At 37.4% G+C, this 23787-nt stretch overlaps 1 protein-coding gene across 11 annotated transcripts in view; it reads right to left on the bottom strand.

The window, feature by feature from the left end:
- ERC1 (ELKS/RAB6-interacting/CAST family member 1) overlaps positions 1–23787 on the bottom strand; it is a 519222-nt gene that overhangs the window by 479874 nt on the left and 15561 nt on the right. For 9 of the 11 annotated variants that reach the window (XM_046661687.1, XM_046661678.1, XM_046661716.1 and 6 more), the window contains one exon: positions 1665–2489. In XM_046661687.1, coding sequence (XP_046517643.1) covers positions 1665–2333 — 669 coding nt within the window. In that variant the 5' untranslated portion in view covers positions 2334–2489. The remainder of the gene's footprint in view (positions 1–1664; positions 2490–23787) is intronic. The other 2 variants (XM_046661756.1, XM_046661763.1) reach the window with 2 other exon arrangements.

Raw genomic sequence — 23787 nt, 5'->3', positions numbered from 1 at the left:
TAAATCTCTGACTCAAATGAATTCAAGGTATAGTTTTTAATTCATATTGTACTATCAAATAATAATCCGAAGATTTGTAACTCTGTGATATTAGTTAAATTAACTGGTACAGACACAATAGAATATAGGCATCAAAAATGATTCAGATATATATTATAAGGCTTTAACATACAGTAGAAATGTTGCTGACTAAAAAAAGGTCACAACATAACACCTATGATATTCCATTCATGTAAAATTTATATGTCTGTGTGCACAAAGATAGTTCATTAGGGAGAAACATCAAAATGTTAACAGTGGAATAGCAAAGTTATCACAGATAGATTTGGGCTAAACTTTGCTTTCTTATCTATGTTCTTCTGTATTATTTTTATGATCAGAAAAGAAGCTATTTTTATTACTGAAAAAGTCTGGGGTTTTAACATACAAAACAATGTAACTAGAGTTCTTCTTCAAATAACCAAAACAGTAGATCTGAATGTCTGAACTGAGTGTTAGTAATAGAATGGTAAAACAACCAATAGAAATCTTAAATTAGATTTACTTCATCGGAGACAGAGATCATTTCAAATTCCTTTACTTCTTAGCATCATTCAAGAACAGTGCAGAAATCCAAATAAGTTTATCACTTTCTTCATAATTTTTATTAACCTAACCCAAAAATAAAGTATAACACTAACAATGAGATAGCTACTATAAAATTCTCCTTTAAGACTATAGGAGAATTTTTTCAAGGAGGCAAATTCAAACTTGTAAATTTAAGAAAAGTTCTAAAAGTCTTTTAAACAAAAAGTATGGTTAAGATTTTAATTGCTGGAGCTTGAATATGATTTGTTCACATCTTTGGAGTCACATGTCACTGAATGTGACATGGCTATGGCCAAAACATCAACTATACATAACCTGGAAGAGCGCAGAAAAACAGTAAATGAATGTTTCATGTATCCATAAGATAGGACTTAACTCTTGAACTGTAAAGCCCGTAATTATAATGCCTAATTATCTCAATTATTCTCCAGAAGCAACCAATCACAGCAAGTTGCCTTTCTTCCACCTTACATATGAAGAATTAGAGAAAAAAAAGCTACATAAGGATCCTGAAGTTAAACTATCATGAATGTCAACAGAAAGAACTCACTATTGGTACTTAATTAATATTTACATAATCCACATTAATATTTTTAACTAATTTCCATTCTGTGCTGTCAACATAGTGATTTGCCTTCTGATCTTTTTTTGTTTTTTTAAGACTGACTTGTTTGACATTACAGTAAATCTTAATGCTACATCTCACTCGTAAATTACACAGCCTGAATAATTTTGATAAAAGATCTTAGAGCATGCGGCAAAATTATATTCTCATAAGAACTGAAAAAAGATAATACATGCTGAAAGAAAAGACACGAAGGGAAAGAGAAGCCAGGGAAAAGAAACAAGCAAGAATGGTGAGCAAGCAGACATGGCAACAAGACAAAAATGAAGGCACAGAACCAAATCTAGAAAAGGCTGAGAAAGGGAGGACAGAAAATACTAAGATAAATAGGAAAAAGGAAGATAAATGAACCAAGAAGGGAAAAACCTAAGAAAGAAAAGAAAAAGAATGGCTCATTTCATTTGTATACATGACTTCAATCAATAAACGTAATCATACATACAAAACTAACCTGGTTTTCCTCCTGCACAACTCTATACTGTTCCTTCCAAATAGTGATTTTGGAAGCTTCATCTTTTCTCAGGGCTCGTTCTTTCTTCAGCTCTGGGCTCCAGAAGGTCTTGATACTATTCATTGAAGAACTTAATTTGCTCTCCTTTACTTCCACATCCTTCCGCAAGAGGTCGTTTTCCCTTAATACTTCCTTCAGCTGTGTCTGCAGATCCATGATTGTGTTATCTCTTGCCTGACGAAGAGAATGAGGAACGGTGGATGCCATACTCACAGGAGGGAGGTGATGCTCTCCAAATGCTATGGTGTCACTAGCAACACCACTGCTAGCTATATTGGGGCTGCTGCCCATAGCAGTCATCCTAACACCATAAGGCAGACGTCCCCCAGAACGGCCAAGTGTCATAGTGCTTTTAGGTGTTTCTGAACCCACATTTTCATGGTCACTTAAGTACATAGGGCCAGATGTGGCATAGGCAGCATTTAAGGATTGGATATTCTCCATTGAAAGGGTTTTTCCACTGCCACCTCCAACACTGCTTCCAGAACTCCCTCCTGTACTATTGGTTCGACGATGACCCAAGCGAGGGGAACGTGGAAGCCTAGGTGAACGCCCAGGGCTCTGGTTGCTGGGTTCTACCTTCCCAACTGAGCGAGCACTTCCATACATGGTTGCAAGATGAGTTTAGGTGCCAGGAAAGGTGTAAAGCAGAAAACAAAATATGGAACTCCGTGAGGTTTCTCTATGGCTACAAGTCTGCTTAAGGCTAATCAGAAATAACAGGTCCTCAGCTGTGCAGTCTTGAAGAAATATCTTACACCATATCTGTAATGAAAATATCACACATTAAATCCTCCAATAATAAACAATTTATTTCACAATAAACATCATTTTTAAAATATTTCACGTCTCAAAACTGAATACTGAAACGATACCACACAAATGGAAAAGAAAAAGAACTGAGATAGAAAGACAGGCAAGGAAAAGATAAAATTCAATGTTCGAATACATGATTTTCTAACTGGAAAACCCAGGATCACCAACTGACAAGTAATTAGAACTGATAATAGAACTCAACAAATTGGTCTGACAGAAGATCAATAGATAAACATCAATACTTTCCCGTATATCACTAATAACAATTAGAAAATGCAATTTTTAAAAAATCTCATTCACAATAGCAACAAAACCATAAAAACACTTTGATATAAATCCAACAACAACGTGCAAGCATTTTTGGAAAAAACTATAAAACTCTACTGAAAGAACATCTGAACAAAAGGAAAGTTATCCATGCTCATGGATGAGAAGAAAAACACTGTAACGGTGTCGGTTCTTCCCCAGCTACTCCAAATCCCAATGCAAACCTCTCTAAGATTCTTCACGTAACTCAACCAGCTGGCTCTAAAATTCCAATGGAAGACTAAAGGGACAACAATAACCAAAACAATCTGAAATAGAACAAAAAAGGAAGATGTCCCCTAAATAGCAAGATAAATTATGGGTCCATGATCCTATTTCCAATGCAAAAATCCAAAAAGGTCCAAAAATAAGTTTTTCCTTTTTAACTCATTTAGCAGCAAAACCCGACCTGCTCTGATACGAGGTCACTTATTGTTTGTATGTATCTCACTTAGTGTGAATATTCCTACACTTCACTGAGAAAACAATGTATATGATTATAGGACACTGCATAATGTCCGATGGGTATTATGTGGAAAAAATCTGGACTCCAAAACCACATCTGACCCCCAGGATTTCTCATAAGGACTTGTAGTCTTTTAAAGCTACAGTAATTAAAACTCTATAGTACTGGCCCAGGAACAGACTCTAAATTATATATGTGAGTTTATTAGTATATGCTAAAAGTAACATGTCAAAACAATGAAGAAAGGAAAAATCATTTAATAAATGGGGTTTAAACAACTGGTGCTCTTCGAAAAAATTAATTACATTCCTACTTCACACAGTACACAGAAATAAATTTTATGTACATTAAAGATATAATTTTAAAACTACTAAAAGTACTAGAAGAAAACTTAGGAGACTATCCCTGGGAACTCAAGTGAAGATATGGCTTCTTAAACAGGAAACAGAAAGCAAAAATCATAAAGAAAAACAACTAATACATTTAACTATGTCAAAGTGACAAAATATACCAAAAAAATACTATAAGCAAAATTAAAAGAAAAACCAAAAACTAGGTGAAAAATATATCTATCATATGCATAAAAATCTGCATACAAAATATACAGAGAATTCCCACATGAGAAATGCCACACTGAAACAGCAGTGGCTGCAGGAGAGGGCACTCGTATTTCTAAGGAGAGATGGGGGGGAATGTTTGTGGAGGCTTTAGCTTCACATATAAAGCTTTCATACTCAGACTACAATAAACCTTGAATTTTTTAAAAGGAAAATATGTTCATATTCTACAAGTATAATTAAAACAAATTTTAAAAACATATCGGGGGCCGGCCCGGTGGCACAGTGGTTAAGTGCACACCTTCCGCCTGAGCGGCCCAGGGTTCACCAGTTCAGATCCCGGATGCAGACATGGCACTGCTTGGCAAGCCATGTTGTGGTAGGCGTCCCACATACAAAGTAGAGGAAGATGGGCACGGCTGTTAGGTCAGGGCCAGTCTTCCTCAGCAAAAAGAGGAGGATTGGCAGCAGATGTTAGCTCAAGGCTAATCTTCCTCAAAACAAAACAAAACAAAACAAAAAACATATCATAGCTATCTGCTTTCCACACTTCTCTCAAAGATAAATCAATACTGATCTAAACTAGATCTCTATGATTTCCTAACATCATTCTACCAAAGAAATGGCTTAGGTCAAGTAACAGGTTTTAGCATATTAGATAATATTCTCCAAAAATCCTCTGTTATGTAGAATTGATTCTTATAAGTGTTTATTCATTGAAAACACTATCCAAGTAAAATCACATGGTCAAAAATAAGATTTTAAAGGGTCTATATATTCTAGCCAAACTTAAGTTAAAGATCTTCAGAAATATGAATACACTGGCAGTCTCATCCTTACTCCAGTGACATTACACCCAGTAAAGACAGCCCTCGGGTAACAACAAGCAAAACAGGAGATACTCTGAACCCAAACCTTTAAGGTTCCACCTCAGAAATAGCAAGAATGTGCAAAGTTCAGGAATTGCAATATTCTGCCAGCAATGTTAGGAAATTCCTTTCCTAGCTCATGAAGTAAAAATTCCTTTTCATGATTAATCTGGGCTGTAATATAGATGAGAAGTAATAATCTACATATTACTGTTTGAGTGAATTCTTTTTCAAAATCAAAGAGGGATGCAACTTTTTTTCTTTTTTTAAATAATCTGAATATTGAGTAAAATAAGAGAGCCATTCATTATCCAGAACCCCTTGAATGATAACAAAAGCTAATATTGAGTGTTTACCACATGCCAGGCATTGTGCTAACAATTTCATAAGATTTAATTTAACATTTATAAGCCCCCTATAACATAGGTACTGTGATTATCTCCATTTTACAGATAAAGAAAGTGAGGCCTATAGGTATTAAACAACTTATCTAAAGTCACACAGCTATTGAGTGGTAGGGTCCAGATTTTAATTAGGGCACCCAATTCCAGAGCCCTGGAGGCCCCTAGCTACAATGCTTAACCACCACCAGCTGCTGATGTTAACATCTCAATTGCCCACAGGATTTTAAAGGCTTCCAGAGTTTTAAGGCAGTGTGTCCTGCTAATCTAGACTCTAAACCTGAACTTTAGGGCACATTTTAGGTTTTCCCAAGTGTAAAGCTTAAATAACCACATTTATTTTTCTATTAATAACAAAGTTTTTTTAAAAAGATGGTGGGCAAAATAAGTAAAACAAAATAAGGAGTAATAATTCAGAGTCTCAGGAATCATGCCATCAGAACTTTAAACTGCCACATTCAAGAAAAAAATTCCCAACTGTGCTCTTGTACAGAACTCTATTTTCATGCAGTCGAGTAACCAAATCACACTGAACAGGCTAAGATCCACTAACAAAAATCCACATCAAGGTTTCAACATCAGCAGGTGCACTCTAACATTCAAGTTACTTTCAGATCCAAAACAGAATTTGCATGTGGAGTCTTTGTTATTATCAGAATTATATGCACTTATACAACACAAGAAGGAAATTCACTAGCTCTGTCTGAAGCCCTCATGCTGGCTTTTTAATCTCTTGAGCTTTAGGGAAGAGAGTTTTTTTAAAAAATAAATTTCTTTTAAAAATATGCCACACAAACACAAAATAATTATTGCACTTTAAACAGCTGACAACTAATAATTTTAACCAAAAAAAGTTATAAAGTATGATTTCATTTACATAAAATTCTAAAACTAATGTATTATTACAGAAAGCAAATCAGTCCATGCCCGGGGATGGAGTTGAGAGAGGCATGGATCATAAAGAGGTAGGAGGAAACTTTTGGGGTGATGAATATGTTCATTATCTTGACTGGGATAATGGTTTCACAGGCGTATACACATCAAAACTCATCAAATATTTAAAATATGTTCAGTTTACAGTACGTAGATCATACCATGAAAGTGTGAAAAAGTAATTTCACATTCCAAGCTCCCTTGCCTTTGATTAATCCAAAAGAAACACTTTCACTGATTATACACCTGGAATCCTGATTGCTGCTGGAGAAAATCATGCAGCTGTTCAGTTTGAGCCCATAATGTTGCCCCCGGGAGTCCCGCAAGTCCCTTAGTTAGCTTCCAAGACAATATTTTGTTAGCTCTCTAGTGTCTGTTGTGGTGGTTATTTCAAACACTCTCCCTCTGCCTATCAGGCAGAGCACATGAGCGTCCTGGGTCAGAGACAAAGAACTTTACTACTCACAGCACAGCAAGCAGTATGAGCATCATGCATGCACGGGCTCCCTTTTACTCCCAAGTCCCAGAAGGTGACACAGAGAGGACCAGATAGACACTACACATGAAAGTGGGCTTGCATCACAGCTTAAGAACATTAAGATTAGGGAATCCACCACTTTTATAGTAAGCAGTAAGTAAGCCTGCTCTCTCCCAACAGGAGACATTACCTCATCCCTCAAGGTGGCTCGCTGCAAACACAATCCTGAGAAATGGCCCAGGTTAAGCAGTCAGGGCCTTGCATCCTTAGCATACCCAGCAAGACATGCAGGAAAAAAGAGACCCATGGAGGACTCACTCTCCTGACAAGTATTTGTACTAGTTCTAAGGTATCTCCATAAATTCTTTGATACTCCTCCCTTCAAAAGGGGAAGCAAAATTCCTCTCTTTGAACGTGAACTAAGCGATTTGCTTCTGATCATGTACCACTTCCAAGACACTGGGGCTTCTGTCTTGGTCACTCTCTTGGATCACTTGCTTTTGGGGGAGCCAGCTGCCATGTTGTAAGGATATTAAAGCTAACCAACAGAGAGCCACATGGTGAGGAACTGAGGCCTCCTGCCAACAGCCATGTGAGATAGCTTGGAAAAGGATGCTCCAACGACAGTCAAGCCTTCAGGTGACTGCAGACTCAGCTGACATCTTCAGTGCAATCTCAGGAAATACCTTGAGCCAGAACCACCAAGCTATGCTCTTCATAAAAACTGTGGGATAATGTTTTTTTTAATTCAATAAGTTTTGTGGTAACTTTTTATATAATAAGAGATAACTAATCCAGTATTGTTTCCTGAAACTTTTGTTTCAGTAGTGCATATGCATACACATGTGCCTACTGGATCACAATTTAAAATGTGTTCCTTTTTTAAGTTCTAACAATTCTCCAAGTGGGTCAGGAACTCCCAGGGGTCCCAAAGACCCTTTCAGGAGGTCCATGAAAGCAAAACTATTTTCATAATACTACAAGCATTTTCTGCCTTTTTCACTGTACTGTCTCACAACTGTACAGTAGTGTTTTCCAGAGGGTACACGATATGTCTGTCATATTATCCCACTCGCTAATGGAATGTGTGCTGTCTCTTATGTTTTAAAAATTTCTCAGTTTTACTTTCTAATACGGTAAACAGTAATAGATACAGTTTACATAAGCAAAAGCTAGTTAGGGTCCTCATTAACTAGAGTGTAAAGAGATGCTAGAAAGAAGTTTAAGAACCACTGCTCTAAAATTTAAATATAACATAATCACACACACCTACATATTTCCTTTGATGGCTTCCCAAAATAAAGATCTAAATTCCTTAGCAGTGCATATAAGATTTTTCAGGATTTGGGCCCAGTCTACCTGTCTAAAGGCAGGTTACTTATTAACCCCTCTCTTTCCCATGTGACAGCCATGATCAGTACCTGCAGCTTCCTCAAACACCTGCTGTCTCTTGCTTCCACGACCTTCCTCTTCCCCATCAACTGACTACTTACTACTCATTCTTCCAAACTAAGTTTAACAGTCACAATCCTACCTTAACCCTTAAATCTCTCAGTCTAATTTAGGTGCTCCTCTGATGGAACCAGGGACTTTTAAAAATAATGTACTCGCTGTGTTTTAATTACTTCTTTAAAGCCAAAGGAATGTCTTATCTCCAAAATCTAGCGCAGAGCCTAATGCAAATCAAGTATGCAGTAAATGCTTGCTGAAGCCACAAGTTAACCTAAATCCAAGTAAAATTCATTAAGATAGTTCTTATACATTCCGAAGGTGGTAGTAATCTTGAACTTAGTTTATTGAAAATGCAACTAAATGCAATGGAAGACAAATATAATGAAAGCCTTTTTATCATTTCCTTCATGTTAACAAACTTTATTTTTAAATAGTAACCAAATTCCATAAATTGACCACCTCTTTCTCTATATATATTGCTATATATTTTTGTCCTCTAAATTTATACCCTGAAAATCATAAGGAAACTTAGTAAACGGTCAAGATTTCAATTTTGTAAAAAACAAACCTTTCTTTTTGCATGAATAAAAATAGGGAATTCTGTAGCTAAATCTTAATTCCAAGAAGACAACATAAACTCAACAAGAACAGACTAATGCTTCTCATCCTCTAAGGAAAAAAATTAAAATTTCACACACACAGCAATCATATGCATAAAATATCATGCCTTCGGGTACACATCTGCTCTCAACACTGAAAAATCTCTATTAAATTATCTGTCAAGTTAATATTATAGCTAGAGACCCATGAAGTACTTAAATTGGTTTTCTTATCCTATATTTTGAGTTTTTAAAAATACTAAAAAAAAAAAAAAAATCAGCACAGCTTTTTTTCTTTTTTTTTTTTTTGGAGGAAGATTAGCCCTGAGCTAACTACTGCCAGTCCTCCTCTCTTTCGCTGAGGAAGCCTGGCCCTGAGCTAACATCCATACCCATCTTCCTCTACTTTATATGTGGGATGCCTACCACAGCATGGCGTGCCAAGCAGTGCCATGTCCGCACCCAGGATCAAAACCAGCGAACCCTGGGCCACCGAGAAGCGGAACATGCGAACTTAACCGCTGCGCCACCGGGACGGCCCCTAGCACAGCATTTAAATCTCTGCAAGTTTGCCCAGATTTATGCTTAGAAAAATTTTCTAAAATCTAACTCTGATAAGAACATTACCAGAAATCCGGTCTATCTTCAATTTGGTGTTTATTAACAACATAGTTCCTCCATCAATTCATATTTCCATATTCCCATAAAAAATTACAGTTTTTAGAGCTTTTCTATTCTCACCAAAAAAGCAATCTTAACTCAAAAACAGCCTGAAAGCCTCACAATACAGAGTTTCCCTAAGAAGTGAAGGCACAATCGTTTCTCAGAAAAGAAAGCCAAGAAAACTAAAATTCATTCAGTTTTGGTGCTATATATTTCTAATGCTATATATTTCTAATTTCCAAATTATGAAGCAACAGTGCTCAGAATACATGGACATAGCAGTTTGTATACTATCCTCCTTAACATTGTTGCCCTTTGTATTAAAGCAGATTAGTAACACTATGCTCAGGTATGAAACCAAAAATGTGACCTGATATCTTTTCTACAGACTAAGTGTAAAAATATGCAGTAATAAAATGCAATGCATAAATCTTAAATGTATTTCATCCTAACAAGCACTCTATGAAATAATTCTTATTGTGCTCCCTAGGTTAGTCATGTAGTGACTAGTAGGAAAGGCCTGGGCTGGTTCAGTTCCACTATTTAAATGTACAGCTTTCAACAAATAAATGAATCTCTTACAGCCTCAGTATCCTGATCTACAAAATGGACATAGTATCTGCCTCAAACAATGACTAAAAAGATCAAGTCAGTGAGTAAGTATAAAATATGTTTCTCCGTAGGTTTTCAATAAATGTTACTCATTACATTTCTAGGAATTTATGTTACACAGATTTCCACACAAGTGGGAAAACTGACTAAGAATAAACTGTGGAATTCTTTGAAATAAGACTCTGGTAACAGCCTATATAATCATGGGAATATGTTGCCGCTATTAAAAACAATAATGTGATAAGAGATACAAGATATACATTTTTTAATTTATAAAATGAGGAATTTAAGAATTCATGGGCAATGGTGGGTTTTTTACATTTTTGCTTTCTGCACTGATTGAGGTTTTAACAAAAATACAAATTACTTTTATAATTTAAAAAGTAATTATAGACCCACAAATATACGGACAACTCATTTTTGAGAAAAGGGCAAACAACACAGTGGAAAAAGTAAGGCAATTAGGCTGCCCACAACAGGAGAGCTGAACAGCACATTTTCATGGCTGCCACAGTCCACCCCTTGCATTGCATAATTACTTCTCCACACAGGGTCAAGAAGCAGCTTCTCCATGATGCTCATAGGCCTCTGTTCTTGAGGGGAAATCACCAAGAGGAAGGTTCCTGGAACCGCCTACAGCTGCTGTTAGTCTCAAGAGCACAAATGGTGCACATCTTCTACTCCTCCAGTATTCTAAATTGCACTCACTCTCAGTTTCCACCTCAACAGGTCTTAGTGGCTTATCTGACGGGAACCCAAACTTTCATTACTAAGGGGCCTAAGGCCTCCACAATCATACTCATCTCAGGCCAGGGTTGCGGCACATGTCCATTCACACCTAAGATGGGGCAAGGGAAACCAAAAAGCGCTCAAATGGATCACCTAGGTTCTCCTACATGTATTATTCCCTGCCCCTATTATGTTCATGATAGTGAAAAATTAACCTAAATGTCTAACAATGGGGCATTGGCTATATAAGTTAAGGCACAACAATAAAATGGGTTACTCTCGCTAATGGGCTGAATAGTGTCCCCCAAAAATTCATGTCCACTATGAACCTCAGAATGTGACGTTATTTGGAAATAGGATCTTTGCAAATGTAACTAAGTTAATATAAATTCATACTTGACTACGGTAGACCTTAAACCCAATGACTGGTGTTTTTCCATCGAGAAAAGAAATAGAGATTCTGTCACAGAGACATACATAAGAAAGACCACGTAAAGATGGAGGCAGAGATTGGGGTGATGCAGCTACAAGTCAAGGACCGCCAAGGACTGCCAGGAGCTGCTAGGAGCCACCAGAGGCCAGAAGGAGGCAACAAGGGATTCTCTCTAGAGCCTTCAAAGAAAACAAGGCCCTATCTACACTGGTTTTGGACTTCTGGCCTCCAGAACTGTGAGAGAATAATTTCTGTTTTACATCACCAAGTTTGTGGTAATTTGTTACAGCAGACCTAGAAAACTAATATATCATCATTATATATGATGCAGCTCTATACTTAATGATTGAGAAAGACGTTTGTGATCTGTTGTCAAACCAAAGAGAAAAAATAAAAAGCTATAGACATAGATTCCACCTTTTTCTTTTTTTTTTTTTGAGGAAGATTAGCCCTGAGCTAACATCTACCGCCAATCCTCCTCTTTTTGCTGAGGAAGACTGTCCGTGAGCTAACATCCATGCCCATGTTCCTCTACTTTGTATGTGGGACGCCTACCACAGCATGGCTTGCCAAGCAGTGCCATGTTCTCACCCAGGATCCAAACTGGCGAACCCTGGGCTGCCAAAGTGGAACATGCGAACTTAACCACTGCACCACCGGGCTGGCCCCACCTTTAGGGTTTTTTTTTAAGTTACAACCGGATATACAACTCTGAGTGTAAGATTTCTGGCAGTGATCTCACTTTTTCTCCAAACGATAAATTTTTTTCTATGAGCACATACAGTCTTCCCTCAAGATCCACAAGGGACTGGTTCCAGGAGCGCCCCCATACCAAAATCTGCAGAGACTCTAGTAGCTTAGTCAACCCTCCCTATCTGGAGGTTCCACATCCATGGATTAAACCAACCAAGGAACATAAACAATAGTACATGATCCACAGTTGGTTGAATCCATGACAACAAGACCCGAGGACACTAAGGCCCGAGTGTAGTATTTTTATATCAGTAAAAAACAATAAAACTATTTGGGGGATGGACGGTATAAAGATATCTAACAGAAATTGTACATGTGACTAAAATAAGGCTCTAGGTACTAAAAAGTCCCACTACCACTTCTAGAATAAAGCCAGAATGGTTTCCTTATAGCCAAATTCAAAGCATTTTCTTTACTTTCTACTGTATTTGACATTACTGACCACTTCTATCTTGAAACTTTTACCTGGGTCTCTCTAATTCTACTCTTCTGGATCTCCTACTATCTCTCCAAGATAACTCCTTTTTCGCACATTTTATTGGCTCCTCTTCCTCTTTGTTGTTGTTAGCGCCCATAGAGAGGATTCCAATTCCCAGCAACCCTGCGTACAGCAGAGCGGAACACCGCCCAGGCTTTTGGCACCATCCTCTCATCTTCTGGCGCTCTATCAGACAATGCTCTGCTGCTGTTCACAGGGTTTCCATAGCCAATTTTTAAAGAAGTGTGTGGCCAGGTCCTTCTTCCTAGTCTGTCTCAGTCTGGAAGCTCCATTGAAACCTGTCCACCACAGGTGACCCTGCTGGTATTTGAAATCCCAGCGGCAGAGCTTTCACTATCACAGCAACCTGCAGCCGCCACAGTATGACAACCGACCGACAAGTAGTGTGGGTCCCTGACCAGGAAAGGAACCTGAGCAGTGATGGTGACAGTGTGGAATCTTAACCACTAGACCATCAGGGCTGGCTCTGTATTTCTTACTATACCATAAACTCTATGAAAATAGGATTTTTATATACACACACATTCCCTATTCACTAGTACAGCATCCACAGCCCTTACTACTATACCTGGCATATAGCACGCATTCAATAATTATATGTTCACACATAGGGTGAAGAAATTTGTGGAAGGAAGGGGAGGGTAGAAAAGAAGAGGGGAGGTCAGGCCATCAAGGATGTCAAAGCCACTCTACTTTAGACATTAAGCATCTTTATATAATATCCATTCTCCAGCATCAACTAAGATAGAGTTAAGAAGGAAATGAATCTACATATCCTATAAGCTCTACCAATGCAGCAAATGTCAGCTAAAGGTTAAGTCAGAACAAGAAATTAGTGTCCTGTTTCTGTAATTTTATTATTTTTACAATAAACATCTATTGCTTTTAATAACCCATTTCTCTTATTTTGAAACCTTTCTACACATGAGAGGTGAGGTTTGAGGTTTTCCTCCCTTAATTCTTTAGTAAAGTTCCTTCTGAAAAACTTCAATTTTAACTTCTCACAGGAAACGTGCTTTTTTTATCCTTTAACCAGAATATACAGATGGCCATAAAGAAGTATTAATAGTGAGAATAATCCACTTCAAAGCCTCCAAAAGGAACGAAGGAAATGCTGCTGAGACAAAACAGAAAAACATGGAAGGTGGAGGAGGCACAGCTGTGGAGGTCAAGTCTTTGTGATCTGGAGTTTTTAACATCCTAAATCCTACTTCTCATATTTATTACCAAATCTATATGAGTCTAAAATAAAACAACAAAACTGAGTTCAGACTTCGCCACTACTACATATTGACACCACAAAGCTTGTCAGCTAGGTCAGGAAAACCATAAAGAGAAGAATACTAGACTATTCCAGAATCACTTTTCCCTACAAGAAAAGCATCGGTCCCAATACCTATATAAACACTGAGAGACAACACCCTCCGGGCCGCCCGCACCCACAGACACCCATATACACCTACTCAGAATCGTGGAGTATACCCAGGGGCCTAAAAATAAAACTACTTCCACACACGATTGTATGTTTAATTCGCACTCTTCCCACAAATAGCTACAAGCAAAACATGCAACTGCAAACAGCACTCTCTCTCTGTCCTCACAGATTAGGATAATAATAGGTCTCTAAAACCTGAGTCTCCAAAGAAACATCAAATATTCATAAACTAAACTAAAGCAGAAAATCCTTTAATAGCGACATAGTAACCTACTTCAAATCAATTACAACTGGATAGGTTGACATAGATGTGCTATAAGATATTTATAAGATGAACTAGAAAATATATCGCCCATCAGCCATTTAAAGCATTATATGTGAAATTCTGGTCTAAATCTCAAAATTACTAGTCCAACTTGCTGTGATGGGTTATACTCATCACTAATTAGCATTTATTATCAGAAAATGAGTTGAATATTTTTAAACACTGTATTTCAACACTTTTAAAGATTCTGTTCATTTTGTTAAAGAGTTATAAACGTCACTAGGAGCAAGAAATATGCAGCTATCTTAAGCGCTCTATGAAAAGATTAACAATAGACCAAACTTTTAAATTCCCATTCAAGTACAATTTGGGAGAAGCTATCAAATAAATTTTAAATATGCATACCCTCTGACCTAGAAGTCTCACTTTTAAAATTACTCTCTGTAAGACATATTTCACAGGTTCAAGGAAATATATGCAATGATTGTCAATTATTGTTATTATTTGTACCAGGAAAAAGAGAGAACAACTTAAATTTCCATCAAGAGATTGGTTAAATAAATTATGGTATCTCCAAACTATAAAAAATTGCTGTTAAAAAAATTTCTTACTAAATCTCTATATCTGACAATCTCTATAAAGACATCTGTGATATACTGTGAAATGGACAAGCAAGTTACAGAAGGATTGTATAATACGATCCCACCAGCACACAAAAGTATGTACATAGACATGTTTGTAGATATACAGAAATTATTTGGATAGAAAGACGCTATTTCTGAAAGGTTAGATGGAACCACTGTTTCCTTTTCAGACACTATTTCTTTCCTTTTCTAATAGTTTTAACAGTGAGCATGTATTCCTTTTACACATAACACATACACCAGAAAAAAGGCTCACTATAAACTAAGGGCTTAAATTAGGACCTCAACCATTCAGCACTATTAGATGGTAATTAATGGACTAGGTCCCATGCTGATAAAATCTCTGAGAGTAGCAGCTTCAAAAAGAAAAAAACAAACCCTACAAGTTAAAGCACAGATGTCTCTGCTTCCACTCTCAGCATGTAGCATATCAGGTTTGCTAACACCATGCATCAGGTTGTATGACCTTAATCTGATTCTCCCAGAGAACAAAATTACAGAACTGTGTGGCTAAAGCACCACTGTTTTGGTGACGTACCTACCACAAAGAGCACCTCTGCTAGGAGCAGCAATGACACAACACTTGCCACAGTTGCCATTTCATTCCTTTTTATGGAAGGATTAGAAGGTGAGTAACTCAAGTTAATTGTGGTTTTTAGTAACTCTTATCAATCAGTTAATCAAGTTAATTGTAAGGTCTATCAAAGTCATCACCATGACAAATAACTCGCCAAGCAGATACTCAGAAGCAAACACAAGGTTATTAATCAAAGTTTTCTACTTATATCAGCAATCTGTGCCACTTGGTTCAAGAGAGTCAAGTTCTAGGTTGTGTAACCTTCCCCAATGACTACAGTCCTCACTGATATCCTGAGTTCTTAAAATCCGAAAGTATTAAATTGTTCGGATTGTAGTTATATTATCTTTCACTCTGTACCACATCTTATACTACATTATGATCAGTTGAACACAAAGTTCAACAAATCCTACCAGACTGATTAAACTAAACAAACATAATGAACAGATGCACGTGTTCATAACCACTTATCCATAAATGTGAATTCCAAAAATCTCTGAAAACCCAAAAATTCTGTAACTAATTTGGTGGTAAAACCATACCTGAACTGATACAGAAATACCAATGTGTCTGACGAAGGAATTGGGTGCCCCCTGCACCTTACTTAGAAAGTTAGATAACATATAGTATATGCAGCATCACATTGCCTTTCTAAAATCTGAGAAATTCTGAATTCTGCCCCAAAAGATCTCAGATAAAGATCTGTACTGTTGGATAAGATTAAACATCCACATCATTGTTGGTAAAGACATTTATAATCGGTGAGAGGGACACAAGGAGTTTTTATAATACTTTATTTCTTAAGTTAGGTGGTAGTTACACAGGTATTAATTACACAATTCTATCTTTTTGCATATCTGAAACACTTCACAAATTTAAAGTGAAAAATTGAAGGTATCTAATGTTTTATTTACTTCCTGAAATTAATAAAAGCATTTGTAATCAAAGTCTCTGTTTTCTTCATTAAAATAATAAGAGTCAGGGCTGGCCCCGTTGCCAAGTGGTTAAGTTTGCATGCTCCACTGAGGCAGCCCAGGGTTTCACCGGTTCAAATCCTGGGCACAGACATGGCACCATTCATCAAGCCATGCTGAGGCAGCATCCTACATGCCACAACTAGAAGGACCCACAACTAAGAATATACAGCTATGTACTGGGAGGCTTTGGGGAGAAAAAGGAAAAAGATAAAATCTTAAAATAACGATAATAATAATAATAATAAAATAATAATGAGAGTCTTTGGGAAGCAGCAAGTTTAAAGATGGTTATGTTAAGTGTCTTAAAAACATTCGTATCATTTGATCCAACAATTCCATAAACATGAAACCAATCTACTTAAATGATCCAAAATGTAGAGAAAATCAACTACATTATTATGATAAGTCAGCTTTATTAATACTCATTCAATTAGGAAATGTTTAAGTCAAATCTTTATGATTTAACATGAGCCTACAAAAATATATTTACAACCAATGTCTGACATTAAAAAATGTTCACAGGGGCCGTGGCGAAATGGTTAGGTTCACATGCTCCGCTTCAGCGGCCCAGGGTTCGCCAGTTTGGATCCTGGGCACAGACCTACACACCACTCCTCAGGCCATGCTGTGGTGGCATCCCACATAGAAGAACTAGGATGACCTACAACTAGCATATACAACTATGTACTGGGGATTTGGGGAGGAAAAAAAAGAGGAAGACTGGCAACAGATGTTAGCTCAGGGCCAATCTTCCTGACCAAAAAGGATACTAAAAAAAAAGATAAAAAAGTTTATAATACAGTAAATGAAAATGGATATACAGGCATACCTCAGAGATATCGTGGGTTCAGCTGGAATAAAGCGAATATCGCAATAAAGCAAATATAGCAATAAACCTAATAACTCACAACAAAGCTAATAATTCACAATAAAGTGAGTCACACAAATTTTTTGGTTTCCCAATGCATATAAAAGTTATGTTTACACTATACTGTAGTCTATTAAGTGTGTAATAACATTGTGTTTAAAAAAACAATGTACATACCTTAATCAAAAAATACTTTATTGCTTAAAAATGCTTATGATCACATGAGCCTTCAGCAAGCTGTAATCCCCTTGCTGGTGGAGGGTCTTGTAAAAAATGCAATTCTGACAGATAAACACTAGATTATTAGGAGTGAGCACAATGCAGTCTATATAGAAACTGATATACAATAACCTACACCTGAAATGACACAATGTTATAAACCAATATGACCTCAATCAAATAATTTTTTAAATGCAATTCTGCAAAGCACAATAAAGCAAAGTGCAATAAAATGAGTTATGCCTGTACATTTTAACATACATTAGACCCTCGATTTTGCAAACATATATGTATGTAAGTACAGCAGAAAGAACGGGAGGAAATCTTTTTACTTTCTTTTTAATACCTGCCAAAATTTTCCAAAGGGGTATATAACATTTTTTAAAAGGAAAATGTTTAAAAGATTTAAACAGAAATAAAATGAAAAAGCCACTGTGATTTAAGGTGAGCATTTCTTCCTTTCAGAACCAGTCTCAAAATCCTTCCCAACACAGCACTTCCAGCTGCCACCACCAAATGTAGTTGGCACAAAATATCAAACCTATCTATTGGCCCTAAAAGCATCATAAAAAATTTTCATTATTTGTAATAATATAGATGCAAGATGTCTAATATTATTTCAGACCTGATTGAGTATATGGGAAATACTGTGAAGAAGACAGCAAGAATTCCCAGCACATTGTAGGTATACAATGCATCAGGTAAACATCATAAAAATGTTTCTTGTCTTCTCCAATACACTTGAGGAACAGCGCACTACCAGATATAATGGGCAAGATGCGCCCGGTGGGTGGAGAAAAATGGTGGGGTGAGCTGACCTGGGACTCTCCCCTCCAAACTACAACAAAGGATTGGAAGAAAACTGAATTTCAGCTAATAAACCTAATGCCAGGACGTCAGAGATCTACAGTACCAAAAAGGTGGAGGACAAAGACCCTACAGCAGGCCTCGGAGGAGCTGGAACAGGGTAAGAGAGAATTTCACTCCCTCCCTAGAGACTGGGATAGCTGCCGTGGGTGCGGGAAGGAGCAGGGGAGGGGCCGTGCGACCGGGGGATCATCCAGCACTCCCGCCGCCAGTGCAGTGGAAACCCGCTGACCAGGGAAAGTTTCCGTGCATGGGGACCCCATAAACCCAGGGCACCAGGAGACCAGAGAACAGAACTGATCCGAATCCGGATCAGTGCGTGAGAAAAACAGCCCCTCCCCCCCAGCAAAGTACACTGGGTGCCGCCATCTTGCCCGAAGGCGGAGAGCTCAGAACGTGCAGCTCTCGACCCCCATCTAGTGGCGACAGGCTGTAACTGCAACCAAATTCTACCATCATGCGAAAAAACCGCTCCTCTACCATCCAGCAATTTATAAAAGCCCCAGACCAGAAGGAAAACAATAAAAACACAGAATTAAGTCCTGAGGACTTGGAATTAGGTAAACTAAGTGAAAATGAGTTCAGAGCAGCTACAATCAAAAAACTCAATGAGGTAGAGAGAAAGATAGAGAAACAAGCCAATGAGTTCTGGAGTTACTTCACAAAAGAGATTGAAATTATAAAGAACAATCAAACAGAATTACTAGAGATGAAAAACACAATGGACCAGATAAAACAGAATACGGATTCCCTGAATGCCGATGTAGACAACATAGAGGAACAAATTAGCATAATCGAGGACAGACAGGCTGAATGGCGCCAGACAGAGGAAGAAAGAGAACTAAGGATTTTAAAAAATGAGGAAAATCTCCGAGAGACAGTGGATTCAATGAGGAGAAAGAATGTAAGGATCATAGGAATTCCCGAGAACGTGGAAAAGGAAAATGGAGCAGAAAGTGTGCTTAATGAAATTATAGAAGAGAACTTCCCAAATCTAGGGATTGAGGGAGAAATGTGTGTAGAGGAAGCTTTCAGATCTCCTAGATTTGTCAATGTAAAAAGACCTACTGCAAGGCATATAGTAGTAAAAACGGCAAAAATGAATGACAAAGAAAGAATACTCAGGGCAGCAAGACAGAAGAAAATAACCTACAAAGGAACTCCTATCAGACTTTCAGCAGATTTCTCTACAGAAACCTTACAAGCTAGGAGAGAACGGAGTGACATACTCAAAACTTTAAAACATAAAAATCTTCAGCCAAGAATACTCTATCCAGCAAGAATATCCTTCAGATATGAGGGAGAAATTAAATCTTTTCCAGACAAACCAAAGTTAAGGGAATTTGTAACCAAAAGTCCTCCACCACAAGAAATCCTCAAGAAGGCTCTCATACCTGAAAAAAGAAAAAAGGGAGAAAGGGGTCACAAACCACAGAGTAGGGAAATAGATAAATAGAACGAGAATAGGATAGCAAATATTCAACTATATTATTAGGATAAAGGGAAGGAAACTACCAATGCAAAGACGATCTTATCACCCTAACTACAAACTAGTAACACGAGCTGGAATAAGAAATGAAAATAATAATTTAGGAGGGGAAGAGCAAAGGGACTAAATCAGTCTAGGCCAAGTAAGCAAGAGACCACCAGAGAATAGACTATGTTATACACGAGATTCTAAATACAAACTTCAGGGCAGCCACTAAACTAAAAAACAGAACAGAGCCACAAAACATAAATAAGGAAAAATCTAAGAAACCCAGCATAAGAAATTGCAGTATTAAATGGGTAGGCTAAAGCACACAGGACGAGAAATGCAGGAAAACCAGATAACGAGCGACAGATTGCCAGCATTAAGTCCACATGCATCAATAATCACTGTCAATGTAAACGGACTGAACTCTCCAATAAAAAGACACAGAGTGGCAAAATGGATTAAAGAACAAGATCCAACAATTTGTTGCCTCCAGGAAACACACCTCAGCCCCAAGGACAAACACAGGCTCAGGGTGAAGGGGTGGAGGACAATACTTCAAGCTGATAGCAAGAAAAAAAAGGCAGGTGTTGTAATTCTTATATCAGACAAAGTGGATTTCAAAATAAGACAGGTAAAGAGAGACACAGAGGGACAATATATAATGATCAAAGGGACACTTCATCAAGAAGAAATAACGCTTATAAAGATCTATGCACCCAACACAGGAGCACCAAGGTTCATAAAGCAACTATTAACAGACCTAAAGGAAGATGTTAAAAACAACACAATAATAGTAGGGGACCTCAACACCCCACTCACATCAATGGACAGATCATCCAGACAGAAAATCAACAAGGAAATAGTGGAGCTAAACGAAAAACTAAAACAATTGGACTTAATAGACATATATAGATCACTTCATCCTAAAACAGCAGAATACACATTCTTCTCAAGTGCACATGGAACATTCTCAAGGATAGACCATATGCTGGGAAACAAGGCAAGCCTCTACAAATTTAAAAAAATGGAAATAATAACAAGCATCTTCTCCGATCGTAATGCTATAAGGCTAGAAATTAATTACAAGAAAAAAGCTGAGAAACGCACAAAGATGTGGAGACTAAACAATACACTACTGAACAAGCAATGGATCATTGAAGAAATTAAAGAAGAAATCAGATATAATGGGCAAGATGGGACTTGAGGAAAAGACTTGGAAAAAGAATTTGTGGAGCCATTAAAAATCATAATTCTCTTCTCCTTCAACCTGGGAGATTCCATTTTTCTCCTCTCTGTTACCATGCTTCTCTGAATAAACTCTACCAAAGCATTTTTTAAAAATAATTCTTTACATGTATATACCCAAATGAAGAATTACAGACTCTTAAATTCTATAGATTTAGCCCAGAATACTATAAAATCATAAATGTAAGAGTATCCAAAGAGATTCAAGCAGAATTCAGTGGTTTCTGGAATAACTAAGAAAGAGACCATAATATATTTCAAAGTTCCAGAATTAAAACAGATTTTGTATTGCAAAGTTTACCTAAGTGAAACTCTACAAGAGAAATACCATGTTACATAGGAAATTTTTTAAAAAACCTTTTACGTCATCATATAAAGCATTTAACACAGTATGTGGATCATAATGAGCACTCATCAGTATGAACAATAAGCATATTTCCTCTATTTTAAGATATACTTCTTTTCATAATTTAAAGTTTCTGAAATTGAGATTCAGCTTATAACAATATATATATAATTAAAATAGGTTTCTTTTTTTCCTAAAAAAGAATTATTAAATTGATGGTACACTCCACAATAAAGAAATGGCAACTCAGAAATAAGGAAACATGTATTATACATGTTAAATATTCGCCATGAATACTTCCTTTAATCCTTCCAGCAAACTTTTCAAGGAGAAAGATTTTATTATCCCATTTCTAGATGAGCAAACCAGGGCTTAGAAAGGCTCCATAGCTGACCAAGATCATACATCTGACTCTAAAGTCAGACTCTTAACCACAATATGCTGCATCCTCATCAAAAATTTTACTCTCACCATTTTTATATATGTATATTTTATGAAACACAGAGAAGTTAATATTGGTTTGTCCAAAATCACATCCACATTCCTCACAGTCCTTGCTATCTAGCTGTCTGTTTCTACACCTCTCTGCTGAGCTCCAGACATGAATTTCCAACCATCAAGAGAATGCACTTCGTTATTCCAGAGCTGCACTGTCCAACATGGCAGCCACTAGCCACATGTACCTGTTGAGACCTGAATTGAGGCCTGAGACTTGAGTGATTGAATTTTTAATTTTATTTCATTGCAATTAAAAGTTAAATTTAAAAGTGATACTCAATTCAGTTACTGGAAAACTTTTAAACATGTTTGGAACAAGTGGGGTATGTGAATCCACTTTTTCAACTGTAAATTTTATGAAATCTAAATACAGATCAAGTATTTCTGGTCAAAATTTAACATGTGAATTAAGATATGCTGTAAAAGAAAAGTATACAATCAATTTAAAAGACTTAGTATGAAAAAACGTAAAATTGCTCATTAGTAATTTTCTAAATATGTTTCAACATGTTGAGATAATATTTGGGATGCACTGGGTTAAATATAACTTATTACAAAAACTACAAAATCTAATAGTTTCTTTTTACTCTATAATGTGGCTATTAAAATTTAACTGCCAATTAATTTAATTCAGTTGGTCTAGTGCTTAAGATTCCACGCTCCACCTGCCACAGCCTGGATTCACTTCCCATTCAGGGAACCACACCACCCAAATTGTTGGATTTTCATACAGTGGTGTGTTGCTGTGATGCTGAAAGCTGTGCCACCGGGATTTCAAATACCAGCAGGGTCACCCATGCTAAGACAGACTAGGAAGAAGGTCCTGGCCACCTACTTCTGAAAAAACTGGCGATGAAAACCCTATGGATAGCAGCAGAGCATTGTCTGATGTGGCGACGGAAGGTGAGAGGAGGGCTCAAAAAGATCACGCAGGGTTCCGCTCTGCTGCACACAGGGTCACTAGGAGTCAGAATCAACTAGATGGCACTAACAACAAAAAAATTTAAATTACTGTGGTTCACATTATATTGCTGGTGAACAGTACTTTCTAGAGGTTCCTGTTGCCCCCACCACAGCCATTAATAGGTCAATGAATGACATCACTATCCCTCTAGCTCAGTGCTGTCCAACAGAACTTTCTCTCATCATGGAAGTGTTCTATACTGTTGCCTGGATGGTGGTGGTGGTGGCAGTGATGATCATGTCTGACTCATAGAACCTCTTAGGATACTGTGAAGTCAGAGTTCTCAGGACACTGAAGAATAACCTGTTATTTTGACTTTCCTCTGGAGGAAAAGGTAGTAGGTACCAAAAACTGCAGACCAGTGCTGTACAACAAAACGTTCTGCGACAAAGGAAATGTTCTATATCTGCACTGCCCAATACAGAGGCCACTAGCCCCCACTACTGAGCACATGAAGAATGGCTAGTGCAACTAAAAACTGAATTTTAAATCTTATTTCATTTAAATTAGTTTAAATTTAAATAGCCATATATGGCTAGTGGCTACTATATTGGACAGCACTGCTTCCGGCCTACTTGATCCACATGAAAGTCTGGGAGTCACCTTAGTCTCCTGTCAACTGTCCTTTCCCTACAAAAGTAAACACACACACACACACAGATACTGAACAGCCCAGTCCTATGCTCTTCAAAGTCTTCAGTTCTGTGCACTTCCCTATCCTCACTGTCACTCCTTTAGCTTTCAGGCTTTCACAAGATGAAGGCCAGTCTCCTTGTTGGTCTCCTCACTTAGCCTCCTCCTATCCACTCTTTGTAAAATGTAAATACAAACTTATTTCCTTTACTCAAAAGTCTTGCCACATCGCCCCAAGGTAAAATTCCAGATTCTAATATAATTTACAAAGCCCTTCATGATCTAAACCCAATCTCCAACCTCATCTTTTACCACTCCCTTCCACCTTCTAGTTCTTGCCCCTGTCATTAACACTCCCACGCTCTATGAAAATTGCCTGTTTACTTGTCTCCCTTCCCAGTCACTAGCATCCTGAGGGCAGAGACAGTGTCTCAAACGTTATATTGCTAAGACGGAGCACAAGAGAGTCACAGTACATGAAG

Source organism: Equus quagga, chromosome 1 (genome assembly GCF_021613505.1).
Source record: "Equus quagga isolate Etosha38 chromosome 1, UCLA_HA_Equagga_1.0, whole genome shotgun sequence".
NCBI lineage: Eukaryota > Metazoa > Chordata > Mammalia > Perissodactyla > Equidae > Equus > Equus quagga.
This window is presented reverse-complemented; position numbering and strand designations above follow the sequence as displayed.